Source organism: Anolis carolinensis, chromosome 4 (assembly GCF_035594765.1).
Source record: "Anolis carolinensis isolate JA03-04 chromosome 4, rAnoCar3.1.pri, whole genome shotgun sequence".
Classification (NCBI taxonomy): Eukaryota; Metazoa; Chordata; class Lepidosauria; order Squamata; family Dactyloidae; genus Anolis; species Anolis carolinensis.
Window position 1 is genome coordinate 17,289,724 of NC_085844.1, and position 23,398 is coordinate 17,313,121.

Genomic DNA, 23,398 nt, shown 5'->3' on the forward strand with positions numbered 1-23,398 from the left:
TAATCAATTCACAGGACCAAACTGAATGTGGAGACAGGGCTATAGAGAGCGGGACCAACTGTATCATTAAAGTAAGATGCACTCAGGCAGAAGATACTGCAACACAACAGAAAGAGTTGAAGGAGGAAGTGGTCTTCTGTCCTGTATCCCACAGCTAATACTACTACTACTACTACTACTACTACTACTACTACTGCTACTACTACTAATAATAATAACCAGTGCAGGTGGTCCCGGTGGTGATCGGCACATTGGGTGCTGTGCCAAAAGATCTCAGCCAGCATTTGGAAACAATAGACATTGACAAAATCATGATCTGCCAACTGCAAAAGGCCACCCTACTGGGATCTGCACGCATCATTCAAAAATACATCACACAGTCCTAGACACTTGGGAAGTGTTCGACTTGTGATTTTGTGATATGAAATCCAGCATATCTATCTTGTTTGCTGTGTCATAATAAAATAATAATAATAATAATTTTATTCTTATATCCTGCTCCATCTCCTCGAAGGGACTTGGGTGGCTTATATGGGGATCATGCCCAATAGTACAGCAATAAAACAACGACATAAAATACAATTCAATTACAATGAATTAATACATAAAAACATATAAAATATCATAAAACATAAGATGAACAACAACCAATAAACAATTGCCAAGCGCAATGGGAGTAGTTTGTCGCCTTCAGCTATGGCTGGATCTATGCTGCCATATAATCTAGTTTCAGAATACAGATTGACTGCATTGAACTGGATTATATTAGTCTACACTACTTTGTAATCCAATTCAATGCAGTTAATCTGCATTCTGAAACATATTTCTGCCTAAAACAGGTTTTTTCTTTTTCTTTCCTGAAAACTTAATGTGCTCTAACACTAATTATTTACAGACCTATATCAATGCATGGCCAACCTCACTGAGCAACAGTCTTCTAGAGTACAGTGCCATGTTCCTTGGCTATTGACAAAAAAATAAATTTTTAGCTTTTTATAATGGTGATACAATCGGGAAAGCAGCATGCTCACATATGTACAAGAAAGGAACCTGTTCCAAAACTGGTAGGTGCTTAGCAGTGAACACTTGACGTTTTATGTAACTTTCTTCAGCGTTCACCACCACAAAATGGCCATAGATGTACTGGCTTGCCATATTGCCATTCTGGATGGGAATTCTACATTTCTAGCCAAGCAGTTGGTTCACATTTTCTTTAGAAAGCCACATGCTAAACACCACCTCTCTTTGGGCCCCAACATAAGGCAAGGGGAAACGTTTAAAATGAGGTAGATTATGGAAGTAGAGAAGGACCACCTGCTCATAATATACCAATTGTTTCCCAGTGGAGAGGGAAGTTATTCACTCTTGCAATCAAGAAAGATATAAGTAAAGATTTATTTCCCTAGAAGAAAGCCAAGCTTGTAGATTAGAGTTTTCATTATAGCTAAAGACACTGAGCATCTGTTTAATCTCTGGACTGGGACTATAGTAAGAAACAGGTTCCTGATTGAACTTCTGGAAAAATCCATTTAGACAGGATGCAAGCCAAGCCGTTGCATTATTCTCTGAAAATGAGTCCGACTCAGTTTGATGGAGCCTCCTATACAGAGGGCTGTAAACAAGTACATAATTTCAAACAATACACCGGCAGCCACTAAGTATCCTCAAACCTTACCTCTCAGAAAATGGACTGCTCTCTGGGGGATCCATTTCCCTGGTGGATAGCTTCCTTCCAGGGCTTGCTTTTCATGTTCTGTGCAAACTTCTGACCTCGTATCTGTATTTGTGATTTATTTACTTCTAAGTGATGCATTAGTCAGAAACCTGCTGTTTGAGCAAACATTAGAGTTCCTTGGCTTGACTCAGATGCTAGCTCCAGCTTTTCAAATATTTGGTGCAAAATAAAAAGCTGAGATGATGCTCCACCCATTTGGGTTGTGATGTTTCACAAAATACAAGATTTGATTCCCTGCAAAAGTCCTGAAGGAATGCTGAGACACAACTGCTTATCAGGAGACAAGGAATCAGAAAGGAAGTTCTTTTTAGGAAGAACTAAAAGAGAGCAATGCTGTGGTCAACACTTTTCTTTAATGGTTGCTCATAAATCCTATTCAGCAAACATCTCTGAAATATTACCAGCTACTCCCTTATTTTAATTAGGATTCTCATTTATTTCCTCCTTTTACAGTGAAATAGCACTATAGAGAAAAGGACAATAATGGAAGAAAAGTAGTAAAGAGCATACAAACAGTAAAAGCCATCCAAGGATGTTCACTATAGAATTAATGCAGTTTGATATCACTTTTAATGCCAGGACAAAATGCTTTGGAATCATAGGAGGTGTAATTTTCCAAGGTCTTTAGCCTTTTCTGCCAAAGAGTTCTGTCTCCTCACCAAACTACAACTCTCAGGATTGCACAACTTTGAGCCATGGCAGTTGAAAGTGCTGTAAAACTGCATTAAGTCTACGTTGTATATTGTATTACATTTTAATGTGGTTTTCTGCCCTGTTGGTCCATTGTTTCATTGTGCAGTCAAGCTCACCCATACTCCTGGGGACCATGAATAGAGAAAAGCCTTTATGTGTGACAGTTTCCTCATATGGACTTCATGTTATTAAGGCACTCATACAGTGTGGCACACAACAAGAGAACTTAAATAATGAATAATTCAACACTCTTTCCACACATGGAAACAATAGCAGGAGTGGAAGCTGCAAAGAGGAAGCTTCTAATTAAACCTAAAGAAGTCCTTTAACTTCTTAACAGGACTTTTCCCACAGTGGAGCAACTGATGCTGAAGTAGAGCTTTATCTTCAGTCCCACTTTACTATGCCAGCAAGGTTTGCACAAAGCAACAACTAAAGCACTGATGTGCAATTACTTGGTAATTTGCAAGGTCTAAATAATTACCATGTAATAACTTTACTAATGTCCTCCTGCAAGCAACTGAGAAACCCATTTGTATGTCTTTTACTCCATCCCCAAATAACCTACTAAGCACATCAGTTCTAATGTCTTTTCCAGATTGTTTGCTTTGGAGGGACATTTACACAAAAGTATTAATTACTAAGTGATACCTTTGAATTTCGCAAGAGACATGAACTCAGCAGGGAGCCTAAGACCAGTCTTCGTTCTTCACTCACCTCTGCAATATAGGGATAGCAGTCCTGGGTTGCATCTACAATGTGGAATTGATTCAGTTTGACACCACTTTAATTGCTATGGCTCAATGTTATGAAATCATGGCAGTTGAAGTGGTGCCAAACTGCATTTTTTCTACAGTGGAGATGCAACCTTCGCCTATCTTACAGAGCAGTTGCTAATATACTACTAATAGAGTATACATGAAATTGCTTTTGTCCACTAAAAATGCTTTATAATAAATATTCCATATAAATGCTAGATATCATCATTTATCACACATTTACTCTAACACATGTATCTGCCAATGTGACCATGTGTCAAAACATACAAAGAGCAATCCTCTATTTGAAGTCTCTACCAAAAAAGGCATCCAGTCTGAGTTCATCACAAAACAAACACCATGTCAAGTGAGGATGAATACTGAAAGTGTCCATCCACAGTTAACATTTGAATAGCAGACTCAAGGTGTACAAAGTTCATCTGGGCACAGAGAGAAGTACTGTATACCTCATTTAATGTCTCTGACAAAGAAGATCCTTTTTACAAACACTTTTCACATTTAACCAGCCTCCTTGATTTCTTTCTAGACTCGCAGTGGTTCTCAACCTGTGGATCCCCAGATGTTCTGGCTTTCAGCTCCCAGAAATCATAACAGCTGGTAAACTTGCTAGGATTTCTGGGAGTTGTCAGCCAAAACACCTGAGGACTCACAGGTTGAGAACCACTGTGCAATGTAGCAAAGCTTAAGCTGGGAAAGAATGGGATTTGAGTGTAGTTGATCTGACTGTAGCTGTGTGCGCTTGCCTACAACTGGAAAGGTTAAGCAGCTGCTTCCATGTTGCCTTACTGAGTATGCATGGACAACAAAACAGAGAGAAAGGGGGAAAGTAGATTAGCCTACCTCAACAACTACCCACAAATTTTGCCAACACATGCTGAAATATTCTTCTTTTTCTGTGGCATAGGAATCCATCTCTATTCTTTTCATCTTATTTCTGCCCATTTTATTTTTTGTTAAATATGCAATGCCCATGAACACATCTGCTTTGTTAATTGAAGCGTAACCATTATTTCTACTTAAATTATAGTATCTATTTCCATATCATCACCAAATGCAATATTTATGCAAATCAGTGCTCTTTTTGCCCTCTTTTTAACTCACATATCTCATTGTCTTGAATGATGCATAAGTGACTTGCTTGAATGGATGAGGAGGTTATTTTCTAACATATGGGCCATTCTCTCTATTACCAGCTCCAGAAATGTGTTGCAACTACATTGCAATCTTCACGCTCACAAAGATGTTATGACAGAGAATTATTTCTTCGCTACAGGTGAAAAACAGATATCTGTGGAAATCTGTTCCATCTTTTGTCCTCCTGCTTTGGTGAGGTCTTTCATCTTTTAGGATAGGCACAAGAGAGCATTTTAATATCTGCATTCACACAGGACAAGAAGATATTACCTAAAATACAGTGCAGCTTGTAAAATTGGACCTCAGAAGAATGTATGTAGTTCGATTTAAGCATATTCATTGCAATTCCTTCCAAGGTACCTTGTGTTGCTTTATAAATAATGGTAGAAAATAGAGTGAGCCCTGCTGGGATTTAGTTCCAGGACCCTCCATGAATACTAACATTTATGGATGCTCAAGTCCTATTATATACAATGGTATAATAAAATGATGTCCCTTATACAGGCAATTCCCAAGTTAAACTACTTATCATTAAGAATGGGGGTGAGACAGCAGGAAGAAAAAGAAATCTACCCTCAAGAAGGGAAATTTACTCCCAGAAGAGTTATTATCATGGCAAAGAGGTCTCTGCTGAAGCTTTCTTTCCAATCCTTGTTTCTATAACAAGCCAATTTTTTCAAAATCCAATTATCAAAGGGAAGTAAAGTGAGGTGTAGTCTTCTGAACAGAGGCACAGTCAGCAAAATAAACACCACAGGGATGTTAAACTTTCCCTATGCTACCCAAAGCTTTAAAATGTACTTGTTCTGACTTATAGACCAATTTAACTTAAGAACAAACCTTCAGAACCTATCTTGTTTGTAACTTTGAGACTTCCTGTATAAACTGGAAAAATTAAGTTTTGCTTTTTGGATTTAAAAAAATATTTTAAAGCTAGAATGGTTGAATCCATAGATACAAAATCCATGGATAAGGAAGGCCGACTGTAACTTTATGTCAATACATTAATTAAAGAGTCTCATTCTGTCATGTTATTTTCCCTACTGCCCCTCTTTTAAAAACAGGTTATGTGTATACAAAGGTTGAACAGAAACTGTGCTCTATTTACAAAGGAGGTGTTTCATGAGACAGCATGATTAATGTAGGTGGGAACAGCATTCTAGCCACAAGTCATGAGCTATTTATCAGGACTGTGAAATTATAAGGCTTACGCAGGAAAAGGCGTTCCCATGGACCTGAAAAATGATTCCTGCCCAATCCCATTAATGATGGGGCAGAGACCTTCAGAAAATGAGTGATTCCAACATCCTTGTTCCTTTTTCTCTCGGTTAATTTGGGGAATTCTGTGAGTTATAGCTCAAAATGTAACATTTCTAAGCTCTGAGCAGCGGTTGGGAATAACAAGTATCCATATCTAGTACAGTTTGAAACACCAGGTGCTTTCCATTCCAGGACTACTGTGACAGCTAGTTGCTTCTATGTTACTGAGGGTATTAAACCTTTCCCACAAAATAAGCTCAACACCTTGGAGAGCTCCTTTAAAGTTTTGACAAAGGGCTCAACACTGGCTTAGCTCCTGGTGACACCCACAGAGGAGAAAGTATTTTCAGTGTGGAGTGATTATATGGGAAGCCATACCCATATAATTGAGACATACGAGGGCTGAATGAAAAGTAATGCCTTAATCTTCGTTACTTGGGTTTGGATGGGAATATTTTAATAAATCAAACGCAGAAATAATCCTTAGAATGTGCACTTTAACTACCACTATTCACTTTTCCACATAATCACCAGACAATTGGATACATTTCTGCCAATGATGAACAAGTTTTCTGTCATGGAAGAAGTCGACACTCTGTTTCCACAACCAGCATTTCACAGTACCCTCGTGCATGGATCTTCTGATAGCCAAACAAAGCAATAATGTGACCCACACGTTCTTGTGAAATGCCAATTATGCTTGAAATTTCTCTCTGAGTGATACGACAATCGTCCTGAATCAATCTGTCAACCTTTTGCTTGTGAAACCTGGTGGTTGCTGTCACAGGACATCTAATTCTTTGTTTGTCATGCAAGTCAGATGTTCCCACCTCAACATCTTTAAACTTACTCACCCAATGACACACAGTACTCACATCAACACAATCACCATAAACAGCTTGCATTCTCTGATGAATCTCCTTTGGGGTGACACTTTCTACTGTCAAGAATTCAATGATGCTTAAGTCACATTGACTGACTGACTGCGCAGGGTTCCATACTTTGAACTTTAACAACATAACAGTTCAATGCTAAGGCTTCCTGCCAAATGGAAGTGTAGAGGAGATTCTACTGAACAAGCCAGTACCTGCCGCAGACCAGTACTGCCATCTGTTGAGGAGTTACGAAGGTGGAGGCATTACTTTTCATTCAACCCTCAGTACATTATGCTTATATGCACCACAGAGGCTGGCTTCAAACTGGTTCAGGATCTGCAGTATCCAAGTCTTCACAGCTGTGGAGGATTTTTTTTTTTTTGCCTAATTTACTCATTCCAATGCAGATGTGTGCTCATCCCTTAATTGTTTTGGAAATGCAATGTGGTTTACGCTAAAGTATGCTGATGCACATTATGGGTTGTATTCTGGAATATCCCCCAACTTTGCTTATCACAAGTTAAAGCCTTTAATGTGTGTTGTTCTTCACACTTATGGCATGTGTCACCACATTCTCAAGTTGCCTTTGAACTGCATTATTATTTATTTTTTATTTATTTACAGCATTTATATTCCGCCCTTCTCACCCCGAAGGGGACTCAGAGCAGATCACATTACACATATTAGGCAAACATTCGATGCCTTTTAACATAGGACAAAGACAAACAACAACATAGCTCTGAGCGGGCCTCGAACTTATGACCTCCTGGTCAGTGATCCATTGCAGTTAATTGCAATGGCTTGCTCTCCCGTCTGCGCCACAGCCCCGGACTGTTGTTCATGTAGATGTGACCCCAAACCCAGGTGGATATGCCACCCTCACTGACAAAGGGGCCATCAGCTAATGCTACTGGTCTCCAGTCCCCAAAGGATAGGAAGTAGGTGAAACAACCCTGTAGCATTATTGCATTTTGATGCCACATTAATAGCTATGGCCTAATGCTATGGAACCATGGGAGTTGTAGTTCTTTAAGGTCTTGTCTGCTAAAGAGTGCTGGATCTTCACTAAAGCACAAATACAAGGATCTCATAGCATTGAACCATGGGACCTAAAGTGGTGTCAAACTGCATTAATTCTAGTGTAGATGCAGTCAGAGTAGTGGCAAGAGCACTTTTCTTTAACCAGGATGTTTTGGTACATTATCACAGAGGTAGAAAAAACATTTAACCAATGTCCTGTTTTAATAGAGATATGTTTATCTCTTGGTTTTGCTTTCTCTTTGGTCTTTTTTTTCCTAATTAGTGTCTTGTTGCCTTCCTAGAAAGGATGAGAAATTACTTTTAAAGAGCAGCATGTGAAGCAGAAAAGCTGAGGAGACCTTTGCGAAGAACTTTGGGGAGCAAATTAATTTTAGCTCTGCAAAAAGAACACTCTGTCAGGAAACAGAGAGAATGCTCTGATTAAAATTTTATTGAAAGATGTTGAATGGCCTTTGATTCATGTCTCTTCCCTCGGAGAAACACATTTTTTTTCTACCTGGTCTCAACCTGAGGCCTGCTTCTTTGCTCTTTTTGTGGCTCTGTCTTTTCTTTGCAAGTTGAGTCAGGCAGCAAACGATTCCCTTCTAAACAGAACAGCTGGAAATCTTTCAGTAAGGTGTTTTTATTTTATTTTTTTTTAAAAATGAACAAGATGTATATAAATGAAACAGACCTACTAACTTGGACATTGTTACTGACGCTGGAATTTTATTAACCTATCAATTGCACTGGTAATGTGCCAGCAGGGATCCAAAGAGATTATAGCAGAAATGGGTGGTAGAATATATGCAACAAATCAGATTTGCTGTAAGCGCCTCACTTGCACATTGTTGTCTTGCTGTGCTTAATGTACTGCTTAATAATATCATGGGATTTTGTGTATTGGTTAAATTTTGTGTGAAATGCAGTTACGTATTTTGCAGTGTCAACAACATGGTGCCACATTTACCCTGATAAATATTCAGTTTGGTAAAAAAAAAAAATTAGCCAATATTACACTAGCATTTGCGGCTTTTCGCTTTCCATAGGGGTCCCATGACCCTAACCATAGCTAATGTGGAGTCCTGACTGTACAATTGCTTTCATCTGTGTAGACAACCCCCTAGTCAGTTTAGGCAATGGGAGTTATAGTTCAGCAACTTCTTTAAGGGGTTCATACTCTCCAATGTTTCACAGATGAAAGATAGAATCATAGAGTTGGAAGAAGAGAGCCCGTGGGCCATCCAGTCCAACCCCCTGCCAAGAAGCAGGAAAATTACATTCAAAGCACTTTGACAGATGGCCATCCAGCCTCTGCTTAAAAGCCTCCAAAGAAAGAGCCTCCATCCCACTCCGGGGCAGAGAGTTCCACTGTCGAACAGCTCTCACAGTTAGGAAGTGAGATAAAACTTGTGTGGCCAAACAACATGGCATTTCAATTAACAGGGACTATACCATCAGTATGACACTTGAAACAAAATGCACACAGTCCCTGCAAAAGGGACCTAGGAGCCTGACGGGACCCCAAGCGAAGGATGAGTGGGAGTATGATGCAGCAGCAAAAAAGGCCAACGTGATTCTAGGCTGCATCAGTAAGAAGTCTGGTGTGGGAGTTGTAGTTCACCCACTCTGAAAAAGCATTATAAACAACACCAACGATGGATCTTTGTGGCGGTGGTGGTGCAATGGGTCAAACCCTTGTGCTGCTGAACTCCTGACCTGAAGGTTGGCAATTCGAATCTGTGGGACACGGTGAGCTCCTGCTGTTAGCCATAGCTCCTACCAACCTAGCAGTTCGAAAACATGCACATTTGAGTAGATAAATTGAATGTTTGCCTTTGTCTCTTTATATGCTGTAATCCGCTCCAGTCCCCTATGGGCTGGACGGGATGGCCTTTGGGGAGCTCTTCCAACTCTAATCCTCTGCCTATCTGTGCATATGGCCATCTGTTCGGCCTCCCTTTCTGCTTGGCAGATGAAATATGGGATAACAGAGGATTAATCAAGTCTCTCCGTGCAGCCTGTATTTTTCACTTTGTTCCAGAACATATGGATCAGATCATAGGCCTACCTAATCAGCCATTCAGTTCCCACATTGAACAGCCAAGTGCCCTGATATAAAGCCCTTAAGCAAGAAAGTCTTCATCACTGTTTCAGTACAACCAATACATTGAGAGTATTCCAGCAATGTTCAAACATGTTACCAAATTGTGATGCAGACGTTTTAGGTCACATATGCCAAATCCAGCTCACCACATCGTTTTATGTGGCCTACAAGGCTTTAAATGCCAGGAAAACATAGTTACATTTATACAGTCTTACAACCGGCTCTTTGAAGGCCACCATGAGGCTGGTGTGGCCCTTGGTGAAAAGCAATTTTACACCCTTGTTCTAGGTCATTGCCAAGCGTTGAAAATAAATTCAACATCTTCAAAGTTTTAACTTAACCCCAGGGGTATGGCTGCTGAGAAAATACTGCAAAGTGGTGGAACTTTCTCTTTAGTTTTCCCAAAGAAAGAATGTACGTAATCCCAGAGCTGAGATCAGACTGTTAAAAGTGGCTACTGACAGGACTGAGACCTGCCAATGAGAATTACTGGAGCAAACAAAGGCTGACCCAAACAAACATCTCTGGCATTTGTCAACACTTTTGAGTGTGGGATAGAGTGGTATTTGTTAACAGCTGTGATGCCTTGGTATGAAAAGACAAGAGCCCAAAGGGAATTCCCCATAGAAACATACGTCTTCTGAAAAGTTGTCTTTGCACTTGTTTTCTTATCTTTTTTTTTCTTTTTTTTCTTTTCTTTTTTTTTTTTTTTTTGCTTCATCAGGTAGGCCCAGTTCTCAGATTGTCAAAAGACAGCTCTGTAAGTAAGTCTACAAAAGTAATGTTGAATTTTAAAGAGGAGTGTAGGGTGCATCTGCAATGTAGAATTAATGCAGTTTGACCCCACTTTAGCTGCCATGATTCAAAGCTATAGAATCCTGTGAGTTGTAGTAATACAAGGTCTTGAGCCTTCTCTGCCAAAAGAGTGCTGGTGCTTCACCAGATAACAAGTCCCAGGATGCCACAGCACTGGCCCATGGCAATTAAAGTGGTGTCAAACTGCACTAATTCTACAGTGAAGATGTACCATAGACACTTTCATGTCTCAGCTCAAATATCTCAGTTTTCATTATTTTTTAATTCATGGAAGTCTTAAAAGGGGGGCAGAAGAAAAAGTATAAAAAGTCTCTCTACTAGGAACAGATATTATGGGATAAACAAAACATGCCTGGTTCCAAAATACTCCAATTAAAATGGGAAAGGACACAATGAAGACAGATGTACCATCTTCTACCCCAGTTATGTTTTTGTCCTGTTGTGTGCCCTCTTGTTTCCAACCTAAGGTTGACCTAAAGCAACCCTATTACAGGTTTTTCTTGTCAAGATTTGTTTAGTGGAGGTTTGCTATTACAGTACTTTCCTGAGAGAGTATGACTTGCCAAAGATCACTCAGTGGATTTTATCACCAACCAGGGATTGAAATCCTGGTCTCAAGAGTCGAAGTCGTCATCATCATCATCATCATCATCATCATTTAATTACTTATTAATTGCCCTCCATCCAAGATGCTCTAGGCGATTTACAATATAAAATTGTAAAGGATAAAAATACATACATACAAATATTGATAAAATTAACATAGATCAAAAGCTCTAGTAAAAATTCAGGTCTTGAGTGCTAGGGTAAAAGGCCCTAACTCACACATGGCTCTCACATAGGGCGGCAAGGCATTCCATAAGGCAGGGGCAGAAATAGAAAAAGCTCTGTGTCTGGTCCTTTCCAAGTGCACTTCTCTAGGACCCGGTACATAAAGTAAGTCGCGTTGAGATGGTCGTTGTGACCTCCGATGATGGGAGAAGGAGAGACGGTCCCTAAGGTACAATGGGCCCTGGCCGTAAAGAATTTTAAAGGTCAGAACTAGCATCTTATATAGACCACGGTAATCAGTTGGAAGCCAATGCAGATGCTGCAGCACTGGTGTTATATGGCATTTCATGGGTGTTCTTGTGAGTAGCTTGGCTGCCGCATTCTGAACAATACGGAGCTTTCGGGTCGTGGACATCGGAAGGCCAACATACAGGGCGTTGCAATAGTCCAGCCTAGATGTGACCGTGGCGTGGATGACTGTTGCCAGAGCCTCATCAGATGGATAAGGTGACAGTTGCCTCGCTTGTCGTAGATGGAAAAAGGCCTGTTTGCTGGCAGCAGCGACCTGAGCTTCCATTGTCAGCTGCAAATCTAAAACGACACCCAGGCTCTTAATGGTAGGTGAAGGAGATAGGGCAGCACCATGGAAGGTGGATAGCAAATGGGTCAGACCAATCGAGTGGCCATGCCAAAGAATCTCAGTCTTCGCCGGGTTCACCTTCAGTCTACTAGCACGTAGCCAGTTCGACAGAGCCTCCAGACATAAGGTGAAATTGTCTGGTATTGTCGTTGCTCCAGGCTCCAAGCGCAGAAGGAGTTGGGTGTCGTCCGCATATTGATAGCAATCTAGGCCGAAACTCCAAGCCAAACTAGCAAGGGGTCTAACGTAGATGTTGAAGAGAAGAGGGGAGAGAATTGCACCTTGGGGTACCCCACATAGGAGGGAAGATCTGTCAGAGAGTTGATCCATATACTCCACGCATTGGCTCTAGTTTCGGAGAAATGAGTTGAACCAATTGAGGCACTCTAACCACTTCACTGCACTGGCTCCATAGTAAAGTAACCAGTTAACAGCTAAAAGCTTGGCTTAATAAAAAAAAGTTTGCCCATTAGTAGGAGAAGGCTAGCCTAGCCTCCCAAGGGTGGGGTGCCACAATCTGCAGGCAATTATCAAGAACTCCCTCCTATGTGTTCTCAGCAAATATGCCTGTGACGGGTTGTAGGACCAAGGGAGAGCTCTACTGGCTTTGCATTGTAATGGATTGTGCTTGTTGGTGATCAAGAGGAGTTTTCCCTGAGACTAGATTAAATCCCTTTCAGGTCCAAGGAGGGAACAGCAATAGCCATTCCTTATTCCTGGGTCCAGGTTACTGGGACCAAAGCTGGGGTCTCAGTGACAGAAATACCAATGCATACCATGTGAATTTATAAACTGACATGAAATAGTAGCACTTACTGCTTGCCCAGCTTCAAGGAAGCAATCTATGTCCTTCCTCTTCAAAGAGTACTTCAGATACTCAATTTAAAAATGTTAGCCAAAAAACGTCAGCCAAAAAAACCCTGGGTCGACTTATGGATGGGTCAATGAGAATACCGAACCTTAATTCTTATCTACAAAGGAATTATTCCCTTTTCTGAATAGAGTCACAAAAGCTGATTGGCATTTCCTGGTGGCAAAAGCAAAGGCCGTCTCCCATATATAAACAAACGATGAATCAGCCATGGGAAAACAAGAAGCACTGTCTTCACTCCAGATTAGCTTCATGATGCCAGATAGACAACTCCTATTTGTTATATGGAGTAGTGATATTTATCATGATCAGGGTATAATTCCCAAACAGTTTGAATCATCACTCGCGGGAAGAAAATACAGGACCTCTAGAAAGAAAAATCAAGGCAGAGACAGAACAGGGATAAACACAACAAAAGAAAGTCAAAAATGAAAGCTGAACAAACAATGTATGTCTGAATAGTTAATACTACCCTATGGGAAGATATTCTATGTGAGAATAATAGGGGATTTAAAATAATAAATAAACAACAATTTGAGTTGACATGGGCATAGATATTAAAACCCATAGAAAAATGAGAAAAACGGAAAATTGCATCCTCGTTTGTGGTTGGGTTCAACTCCATTATCTCCAGAATGGGAAAACAAATAGTTAAGGATAATGGAGTTGTAGCCCTACAACATTTTGGGACCCAAAGTAGAAAACTATTAAACTCATGAAAATACATATGATTAAAATCAAGCACTGCACTGGTAAATTACAGCTTCATTTCTAAACCTTGTCACAAATAGCTGGCAGGTAAAAGAAGTTTTATGGATATGTTCCAGTTTCTAAGACTCGTTTCCACTTTAGCCTAAAGTCAATGCCCTTATTTAGAATGATAAAAGAGAGAAGGGAGGAAAAGAGGAGGAACTAACCACTAGGGAAACACAGACTGACAATTCTGCAATTCCAAAGAATGCCGCAAAAACACTGAAAATGCATTTGGCTTCAAGCTGTGACATTTGACAAAGCTCCACTTTACAGAATAGGTCTGAAAAGGAGTCTTTCATGCAGAAAAAGAAACCCAGAGGTTAGCCTTGAGACTGGAGTGCAGATAGAAATCATTCGTAAATACTTTTCATTGCATATATTTTAATTTTATTCTGTTTGTGTCACGACCCAGGCTGCAGAGCACCAATAACCATACACAGAGGCCAGAATCTATCTAATATCTTTATTAAGGAAATATGTAAAGTCAATAAAAATAAGTGTAGAATATAGTTCAGAAGAAGACCTTTCAGGAAAGGTCAATTATAGTCCAGGAAAACAATGTCCAATATAAAATATTAAGGTCCAAAGTTGTAATCCAATAACCGAAACACTCACTTTGCCAAGCAAAGTGAGGGGAGATGACAAGGTTCTTAGTCCAAGGAACTTGATGCAAGGCTAGGAAGTAAACTTGATTCTTGAAACACAAGGCTTGATACAAGGCAACAAGGAACGAGGAACAGGGACAAAATCCGTGGTAAATACTTGGCAAGGTCCTGGAAAGCAAGGCTGAGTCCTAGGAAGCAAGGCAAGGTCCGTGGAGCAAAACAAGGCTGGAAACAGGAACGAAGGCTTCGAAGCGGGAACGAAGGCTTGGAAGCGGGAACGAAGGCTTGGAAGCGGGAGTAGCGCTGTCCACACACAACCTACTCCAGTAGCTGACGAATTGACTCCGCAAGATTCCTACAGGGCAAAGAACCTAAATAGGGTCTCGTTTTCCCACCAAAGAACACTTCTCTGGGGAAACAGAACCGAAAGTCAATCTCTGTGTCCAGATGCATGACTCCCTAAAGTTTCTCATGGAAGCAGGCTTAATCAGCTGAATGCCTGGCTGCGATTCTCAGGCTTCTGCGATTAGCCTGTTGAACTCCTTTTTGTTGTTGATAATAATTACGGCGAGAAAATGGGGGAGATTTTGACTCAGGGCTTGTTTGGCAGATTTCTGGAAGACAAACCTCCTGCAGGTGCAAGGGCTCCAATTCTGGCTGGGAAAGTTCCAATTCTAGCTGAAACGGTGGAAAACCCAAGTTTTCCTCTTCATCTGTCACAACAGCGCTAGGAACGGGACTACATGGCCCATGAGTCATCACAGTTTGTGCATTCGTATCTTTGTGCTTTTGCCTTTGCTCACAAGCAGTAAATTGCTTCAGTAATCTTTCTGTCATTTTTCTTATTGTCGCCATAAGAATTTCAGTGTGTTTTTTGCCTATATGAGCTCCCATTTTTCAAGGATGTCTCCTTCTTCAACAAAGAACGAATATGTTCTTTGGCACTGTCGACATACCAAGGATTCTAGCAAAGTGTCCAAAGAGAGGTATAGAAACTCCAAGAAGCTTTGGATGTGAGAGTTGTGGATATGATGTCTGATTTTAAAATATCCTTTAACCTTCCCCAACCTCAGAGCCACAAGTGCTGTTGGGTTGCGAGTCCCCTTATCCCTAGTCCGCTGGGTCAAAACTAAACAGCACCAATCACTATGTTAAGAAAGTATAGTTGGCTGTCTGTATCCATAGCTTCTCCATCCATGAGTTCAACATAAGGTTGATATGGCCCTCAATGAAAATGAGTTTGCCACCTCTGATGGAGGTACTGATGGAGGAGTCAGATATCCTGGAGAGTCTCCTTTTTCATTCATGTGTACCTGTGCTGTGTGTGTGTGTGTTGTGTGTGAGTGTGGAAGTCCCACCTACAATGGGAGCTGAAGAGAAAGTCTTTGGAAAGTCAAAGGTGGGGAAGGGCAAGGTAAATCACTTCCTAATCAGCCACCAAATCTTGGGATGCCAATGCTGGTGACATCTGATAGAATTTGGAGGTCTTCCTCTCCTCATCACGAATAGATAAGGAGAAACCCCTAGTAAACCATTCCATACTTAAAGGTTTAAACATTAAGAAACCAAAACAGTGGGAAAAGATTTGTATCTTTCACCTTTCCAATTATGACCACTAGCTCTAAAGACCACAGCCACAATGTGTTTATTGTGATGTTATTAGCGAAAAATGCATATGGTTCTTCCTATTACAAAATTACTCTGTAGTACCACCTAGTGGCTCTAGAAAGATTACAAAACAAGCTTGCGATCCACTTAATAGTGCATTTTACTTATCCAGGAAAAATATACAGTAAGCCCTCATTTTTCATGGTGTTGGAGTGCAGGATCCCCATAAAATGGGAAAATTGCAAATTAAAAAAGAGATTGGGTTTCTGAGTTTTCCGGGCTGTGTGATCATGTTCCAGAAGCATTCTCTTCTGACATTTTGCCCACATCTATGGCAGATATCTGCAGAGATTCTGAGGTCTGTTGGAAACTACGCAAGTGGGGTTTATGTGTCTTTGGAATGTCCAAGGTGGGCAATAGCAACATTCACACTTGTCTCAAACAGACAAGAGTTCTTTCTCCCACCCTGGACATTCCACAGATAAATAAACCCCACTTGCCTAGTTTCTAACACCTCAAAACCTCTGAGGATGCCAGCCATAGATGTGGGTGAAGTATCATGAGAGAATGCTTCTGAAACATGGCCATACAGTCTGGAAAGCTCACAGCAACCCAGTGATTCCGGCCATGAAAACCTTCGACAACACAAAAAATAGATTGCTTTTCTTAATCTGAGATAACATCTTTCTAGGAATCTCCAAGCCATCCAGTGTAATTCTATAGTCAACTTCTGCACTGAAGGCCCTAGAGATTCCTAGAAAGAGCATGCGAATGAAAAATGGAAATAATAAAATATGCAAAAGCTAATCCTGCAGTGTAATTCTTTCTAGGTTTGTATTTTTATACAATACATTAGTTTACATGCATAGTCTGCAAATGTCTCCAATTGCCTCAACTTTTCAGTGATGCCTACTCTCTTTATCCTTTCCCCTAGCCTCTTTGACAAGAAGTGGCAAATTTGATCTTAATACAATAGTAGGGTCAGGGCCGGCCGGACATATTTTTTTATATAAAGCGGGGAGGGGAAATTGCGCCCCCCCCCGCCTCCTGCGCCCCGCCGGCGGGCCCCGCCTCCCGCACCCTGGCCCCGCCTCTCACGCTGCGTGAGAGGCGGGGCCAGGGCGTGGGGGGCGGGGCCAGGGTTGGCCCCGCCTCCCGCGCAGCTCAGCTTGCCAGTCTGGCCTTTTCCAGGGGGCCAGACTGCAGCAATGGTCCTTGCAGGCCACGATCGCGGCCTGCAAGGACCTTTGCTGCAGTCTGGCCCCCTGGAAAAGGCCAGGCCAGCGAGGCTGAGCTGCACGGGAGCCTCCCGTGCAGCTCACCCTGACCCCGCCTCTCACGCAGCGTGGGAGGCGGGGCCAGGGCGCCTAACGGCGCCCCCCCGGGCCTGCGCCCGAGGCGGCAGCCTCACGTGGTCTCCGTGTTGGGCCGGCCCTGAGTAGGGTCCAAATGTATTCTCAACCAAGAAAGGTTTTATCATCTTGAGGCTTCTGCTTTCAATTTTAATGCGTGCTTGCTTGAACAGATCTTATTATGGATCTTCAAGTTAAACAAGTCAGATGTTATCACAAAGCTTCTCTTCTCAAGAACTTATAAGACGAAAAAGACAACAGGATATGGAAATTCAGCTATGTACTAAGGATATCACGAAACAGCTCCCGTTACTGGTTTGAGGCATCTTTTTATAGTAATCACTCTATGTGCATGTCAACAGAGCACTGAAGTAGATGATAAAAGAAATGCCCAAAACAACGATGCAGAAAAAGATGAATAAATAAACCCATACCAGAAGCTTATCTTACCTTCAATATAGACATCACAAAGTTAGGCAGAACAATCCAACCTTTTGAGGTACTTTGAAAAGTGTACTTGCTTTTGATGTTTCTCTTTTCTGTCAAGCAAGTAGAAAATTGCTAACCAAGTATCTCCCACGAAGTGAATTCCACCAGGGTGAAATAAAATTCCTGGCAGGCCTTCTTTGCCCTAAGCTCTTTCGAAATCAAATTACCCAGTTTAATATCTCGGTTTTAGTTATAGCCTCAGAGAGGATGAAAAATCCATAGTCTTAGGAAAAGTTTCTTCTGGGCTCAAACGCTGTGAAATGAGCTTAACTACATTATCTAACCGATCAATTCAAAGTAAACTTAGCCAGCCTTCTTGAAGTTGAGACACTTCTGAAAGATCATCGTTGAAAAGCAAAAGCAACAGGATTGGTCAAGGAACCTAAACTCATTTGACATCTCCCTCATCCTTATGTTAACTACAATCTCCACAATACTGGGAGGGAAAAATGGATCTTCCCAGCCACAGTGTATTATTACATACCCTCCAATATTTCACAGGCGAAAAGCGGGACACATCTAGCCAGTTAACATCAAAATGTGGTAAGTTATTAATGGGGAAGGATGAACAAGTGAAAAAAAAAGGCTGCAGCAGTTTGCTTTTGCCTGAGCATACTGGGAAGGGCAACGTTCTGCCCTCTCCTTTCCTCTTGCCCCTGCTGAGTTGAGCTCAAAGCAATTGAAATATGCTGAGGATAAGAGGGAAGTGTGAGAAAAAAAACCTAGGATTTTATCACATTAGTCTGGCATCTTCCAGTAATTGCATTACTGAAGCAAACTGGAGCATAGCAGTGACATATAGGTTTGAAAATAATCACTATCACACCTGTCTGCAATTGTTGTGCCAATGTCCTTTGCTACTCCTCTCCTGGTCATCTCTTTTCCTATCTTGCAGCAATTGCATTGATGATGCAAACAGTAACATTCCAGTAACATGCCGGTTTGAAAATAATCACTATCCTACCTGTCGACAATCACACTACTGTACTCCCACCTTTTGCTACTCCTCTCCTGATTCCACACCTCCTCCGCTCTCTCCTTCTGTAGGCTTTTCAAATCTGATTTTTATATTCCCCATTCCTTTAAAGTGTAGAGAAACAGATGTGGGCCACATTCTATTTCTTATTCTCTATTGGAATACCCCTTACTCTGTTGGACAATCAAGGGAGGGATTAGGAAAGCAGTATTTCTGGGTAGGATGGAAAGAATTAAATTGGAGCTAATATAGCGAAACTGCCCTCTCCTTTCCCTGGGTCTCACTCTTCCATACATAAAACTATCCTCAGCCTGATTAAAAATAGCAAAGAATAGAATCACATGGAACACTGGTAGCTAATGATAGGTTTTTAGAATCAGTGAAAGGTACACTCCACCAATGATGTAAATGCAAAGCAGCAATGGAGGAAACATGATGTCATGTGATAAGTGCTATCGACATCACTATTATCCTGCTGTAATTGCGATTTACCAGCCTTGCATAATAAAGTCCCTAGATATATTAAAAGCATCTGAAAAAGTGGGTTGAATGTGTTAACTGGGGCTGTTTCTGCCAAACTGGGACATTTGGAGAGTTATTCTTATTGTAAACCAAGATAGGTGTGATGACTCATGGGCCATGTAGTCCCGTTCCTAGCGCTGTTGTGGCAGATGAAGAGGAAAACTTGGGTTTTCCACCATTTCAGCCAGAATTGGAACTTTCCCAGCCAGAACTGGAGCCCTTGCACCTGCAGGAGGATTGTCTTCCAGAAATCTGCCAAACAAGCCCTGAGTCAAAATCTCCCCCATTTTCTCGCCGTAGTTATTATCAACAACAAAAAGGAGTTCAACAGGCTAATCGCAGAAGCCTGAGAATCGCAGCCAGGCATTCAGCTGATTAAGACTGCTTTCATGAGAACCTTTAGGGAGTCATGCATCTGGACACAGAGATTGACTTTCAGTTCTGGTTCCCCAGAGAAGTGTTCTTTGGTGGGAAAGGGACCCTATTTAGGTTCCTTGCCCTGAAGGAATTTTGCGGAGTCAATTCGTCAGCAACTGGAGTAGGTTGTGTGTGGACAGCGCTACTCCCGTTTCCAAGCCTTCGTTCCTGTTTCCAAGCCTTCGTTCACGTTCCCAGCCTTGTTTTGCTTCACGGACCTTGCCTTGCTTTCCAGGACCTTGCCAAGTATTTACCACGGATCTTGTCCCTGTTCCTCGTACCTTGTTGCCTTGTATCAAGCCTTGTGTTCCAAGAATCAAGTTTACTTCCTAGCCTTACATCAAGTTCCTTGGACTAAGAACCTTGTCATCTCCCCTCACTTTGCCTGGCAAAGTGGGTGTTTCGGTTATTGGATTACAACTTTGGACCTTAATATTTCATATTGGACATTATTTCTTTGGACTAATTTTGACCTTTCCTGAAAGGTCTACTTCTGAACTATTTCCTACACTTGCTTTTATTAACTTTATATATTTCCTTAATAAAGATATTAGATAGATTCTGGCCTCTGTGTTTGGTTATTGGTGCTCTGCAGCCTGGGTCGTGACAATAGGTTGGAATGTCTAAAACAAAAGGCATCCTTTAAGTGGAGATATAAATAGGAGAGATTATTAATTCAGGTGATAGAAAGATAAATGATAGATAAATTGATAGATGAGAGAGGGGGGGGAGATCTTCTTGAATACTATTTAGGGGTGCTGCTATAAAGGTTGTCATGACAAGGAATCCTTTTATACATCATTATTGCACAACGGTTCCCCTTAATTGCCATTGTCACCTCCTATGGGATCTTAGGTTTTGAAATTTAGAAAATATCTGGAGTTGGGAATTCTGAATACCTCCCCCCCCCCCCCCAATTTCCAGGATTTTGCCACAGGAGTCAAGGTAGATTCATAGCATTATAATTCTGTAGTGTGAAAGGGTTTAAAGAATCTTTATGCCATTGCTCACACAGCCATATTCCAAACACCTTCCAAAGCTAGAGCAGCACCATTACCTGAGAAGACTGAAATTATTTAGCCCAGTGGTTCCTAACCTGTGGTCCATGGACCACCAGTGGTCCTCAAGAACTAAAATATGGTCCACAGCCTCACTGTTACAACAAGAGCGACTGTTCTCGCGAAACCCTCTTATAGTGCCAAGGCAATGGGGATGTTGGGAGGGGAGAGGCTGACTATTTATTTATTTATTTACAGCACTTATATTCCGCCCTTCTCACCCCGAAGGGGACTCAGGGCGGATCACATTACACATATAGGCAAACATTCAATGTCTTTTAACATAGAACAAAGACAAGACAAACAAGACTACCCACAAAGGGTGCGATAACAAGCCTCCTGACTGCTGCTTCTCCTCCTCCCTCCCCCTGAGCGGAGCCATTCCATGTGGCGCCTGGAAGTAGAGGCGCCTTGATGTCATGGTTTTTTGTCCTGTTCCTGGGGTTTTTTGGGGTGCTGATTCAGAAAATTGTGTTGGATAGACCACATTACTCTAGATTATTCAATATGGTTTTCTGTGGGCAAGCAGATGGTGACTACTGGATCAATATGTTCTATATATGAAACTAGAGCTGATGTGGTCTATCCTGTGCAATTTTCTGAATCAGTACCCCCAAATAACCAAACTGAATCTAAAGTGATTCGTAACCCTTTTGGTAGTAATGTTGGAGAGTGTTTTCTGGTCAAAGTGGTTCCTGATCAAGTGGTCCCTTGTCAAAGGGATCCCTGGTTTTTTTAAAAAAGGTTGGGAACCACTGACTTAGCCTGACTTGTAGAGGCCAATCCAGGATCTCATACTCCATCCAATCATCTGGTCCACTTTTTAAAAACTAGTGATGCATAAATTGCATCCAGAACTTTTGGACTGTACTGCTTTGCTAACTGAAGCATCTGCATTGTAGAACTAATGCAGTTTGACATCACTTTAACTGTTATAGGTCAATGCTATGGAATCATGGGGGTTGTAGCTTAATAAAGTCATTACCATTCTGTGCCCAAGAGTGCAAGTGCCTCTTCAAACTATAACACTCAGGATTCCATAGCATTGAACCATAGCAATTAAAGTAGTGTCAAACTACATTAATTCTACAGTGTAGATATACCTGTCCATAGCCTCTTTAGTGCAGAAAAAATATTTCCCCTTTGGGGGGAAAAAAACATCCATTTGCATCGTTACTAGCCTCATGGGCTGGATGATTCTGGTGTTGTGCTCCAAAAAGTGACATTTCCAACTTCTTCTCCCTGCTCCAAAACAGAAGGACTTCCCTGGAGGAAAATGTCTAGATTTTGCATAATACCATCCCATTTTTTTGCTGAGCCAAGAACTGATTGTCCTGAAACCCAGACTGGCAATTAAATGACATCGGTTTTTATGAGTTTAATTTTAAAACCAAAAACAAATAAACCCATTTGTTACAAAGTTAGTTTCCTTTTTCTAAAAGGAACAGCAGTTTGCAGACCTTCAGTATGGCTTGCATTTAATCAGAAGTAGGTCTGATTTCACTCTATGACCATATTATTGTATAGGGATCTGCAGTTCACCACATTTTGGACTACAAGTCTCAGCATTCTTCACCATTAGATAAATCAGCCAGAACTTCTGGGAGATGCAGTCCAACATCATCTGAAGGGCTGCTCTTTTCCTTTCCTTGTTTAATATAGGATTACCAGCCTGAACTAGTTTGAAAGTTTTTCCCTCCTCTTAAGGAACTTTTGAATTGATGTTTGGAATCAGATGTTTTTCACTCCTGATTAAAGCAAAACCCAGCCTTACACTCTCCAGTTTAAAAGACTATGTTTATCTACTCAGAAATACTTCCTGCTGCATAGTCTCCAACATTTTTCAGATGGAAATATTGACATCCAAGTGTGGTAACAATAGCAAAAGATACAATACAGTCCTCATGCCAAAAAGGGATACATTCCTTAACTTACCATGGATAACAGTGAATCTATGAAAATCAATGAGTTTTTCTGGAACTTACCATAAAGCCTCCCTAGAGGACCTAGAAAATTTCTAGAGATATATCCTCTAACACCATTCACCTGGAGGACATAGACAGTTCCTAGAAGGGACATATTTTGTTGGATGATTTTAGGTGAAACTGTGAGTACCTGTTCCATAGATATTGGGTTGTACAGTATTTATGAACAGTGTGCAGAAGTTAGGAAATACTGCTTCTTAGTGCATCTACACCACAAAATTAATATAGTTTGACACCACTTGAACTCTCATGGTCCCGTGGGAGCTGTAGTTTTATAAGGTCTTTAGTTCTCTCTGCTAAATGGTGCCACACTAAACTACAGTTTTCATGATTCCATACCAGTTAAAGTGGAGTCAAACCACATTAATTTTACAGTGTAGGTGCACCTTCAGAGACCATCCTTTGTTCATCTTAGTCCTCTTTGTTCTCTTTGTTGCATTCCTAAATGTAGTTTCTCTCTCCTCCACACTGTCAGATACCCCACATTCATTTGACAATCTTTGGCATGAACAAAGAAGCATAAACTTACTTTGGTTTGTCCATTTCCCTGTTCTCAAGACTTCCTTGGCAATGGGCTGCTGATAGCTGTGTCTTCTGAAACTAATCCAGAGGCATGTTGCTCTTCTGCTGCCACCAACTAAGGGATTTGCCGGTTGTTAACTTACTTAGATATCAACCAATCCAGGAGGGTGGGGCTGTTTAAACATACCGTTGCATTCAGGACTTTTCTCATTTGGCCCAGGAATACTCAAGATCATGCAGTTTAATGAGGCAGTGCAGAGAGGCTCTGGCATTTCCTTCTACTGGCATCATGCAGTAAGTAGGAATAACACATCCTTTTAGACAGCTCAGACTAAGTTCCCTGACAGTCTTACTTTGGTGTTGCCAGTAATGGTGGTTGTGTGCGCCTGTGTTAATCCACAGCAGCTTTT

At 41.2% G+C, this 23,398-nt stretch overlaps 1 protein-coding gene across 1 annotated transcript in view; it reads right to left on the reverse strand.

Annotated features, from left to right (window-relative positions):
• fer1l6 (fer-1 like family member 6) overlaps positions 1–23,398 on the reverse strand; it is a 125,737-nt gene extending 102,339 nt beyond the window's left edge. The window contains exon 1 of the mRNA XM_062979329.1: positions 22,996–23,398. Coding sequence (XP_062835399.1) covers positions 22,996–23,009 — 14 coding nt within the window. The 5' untranslated portion in view covers positions 23,010–23,398. The remainder of the gene's footprint in view (positions 1–22,995) is intronic.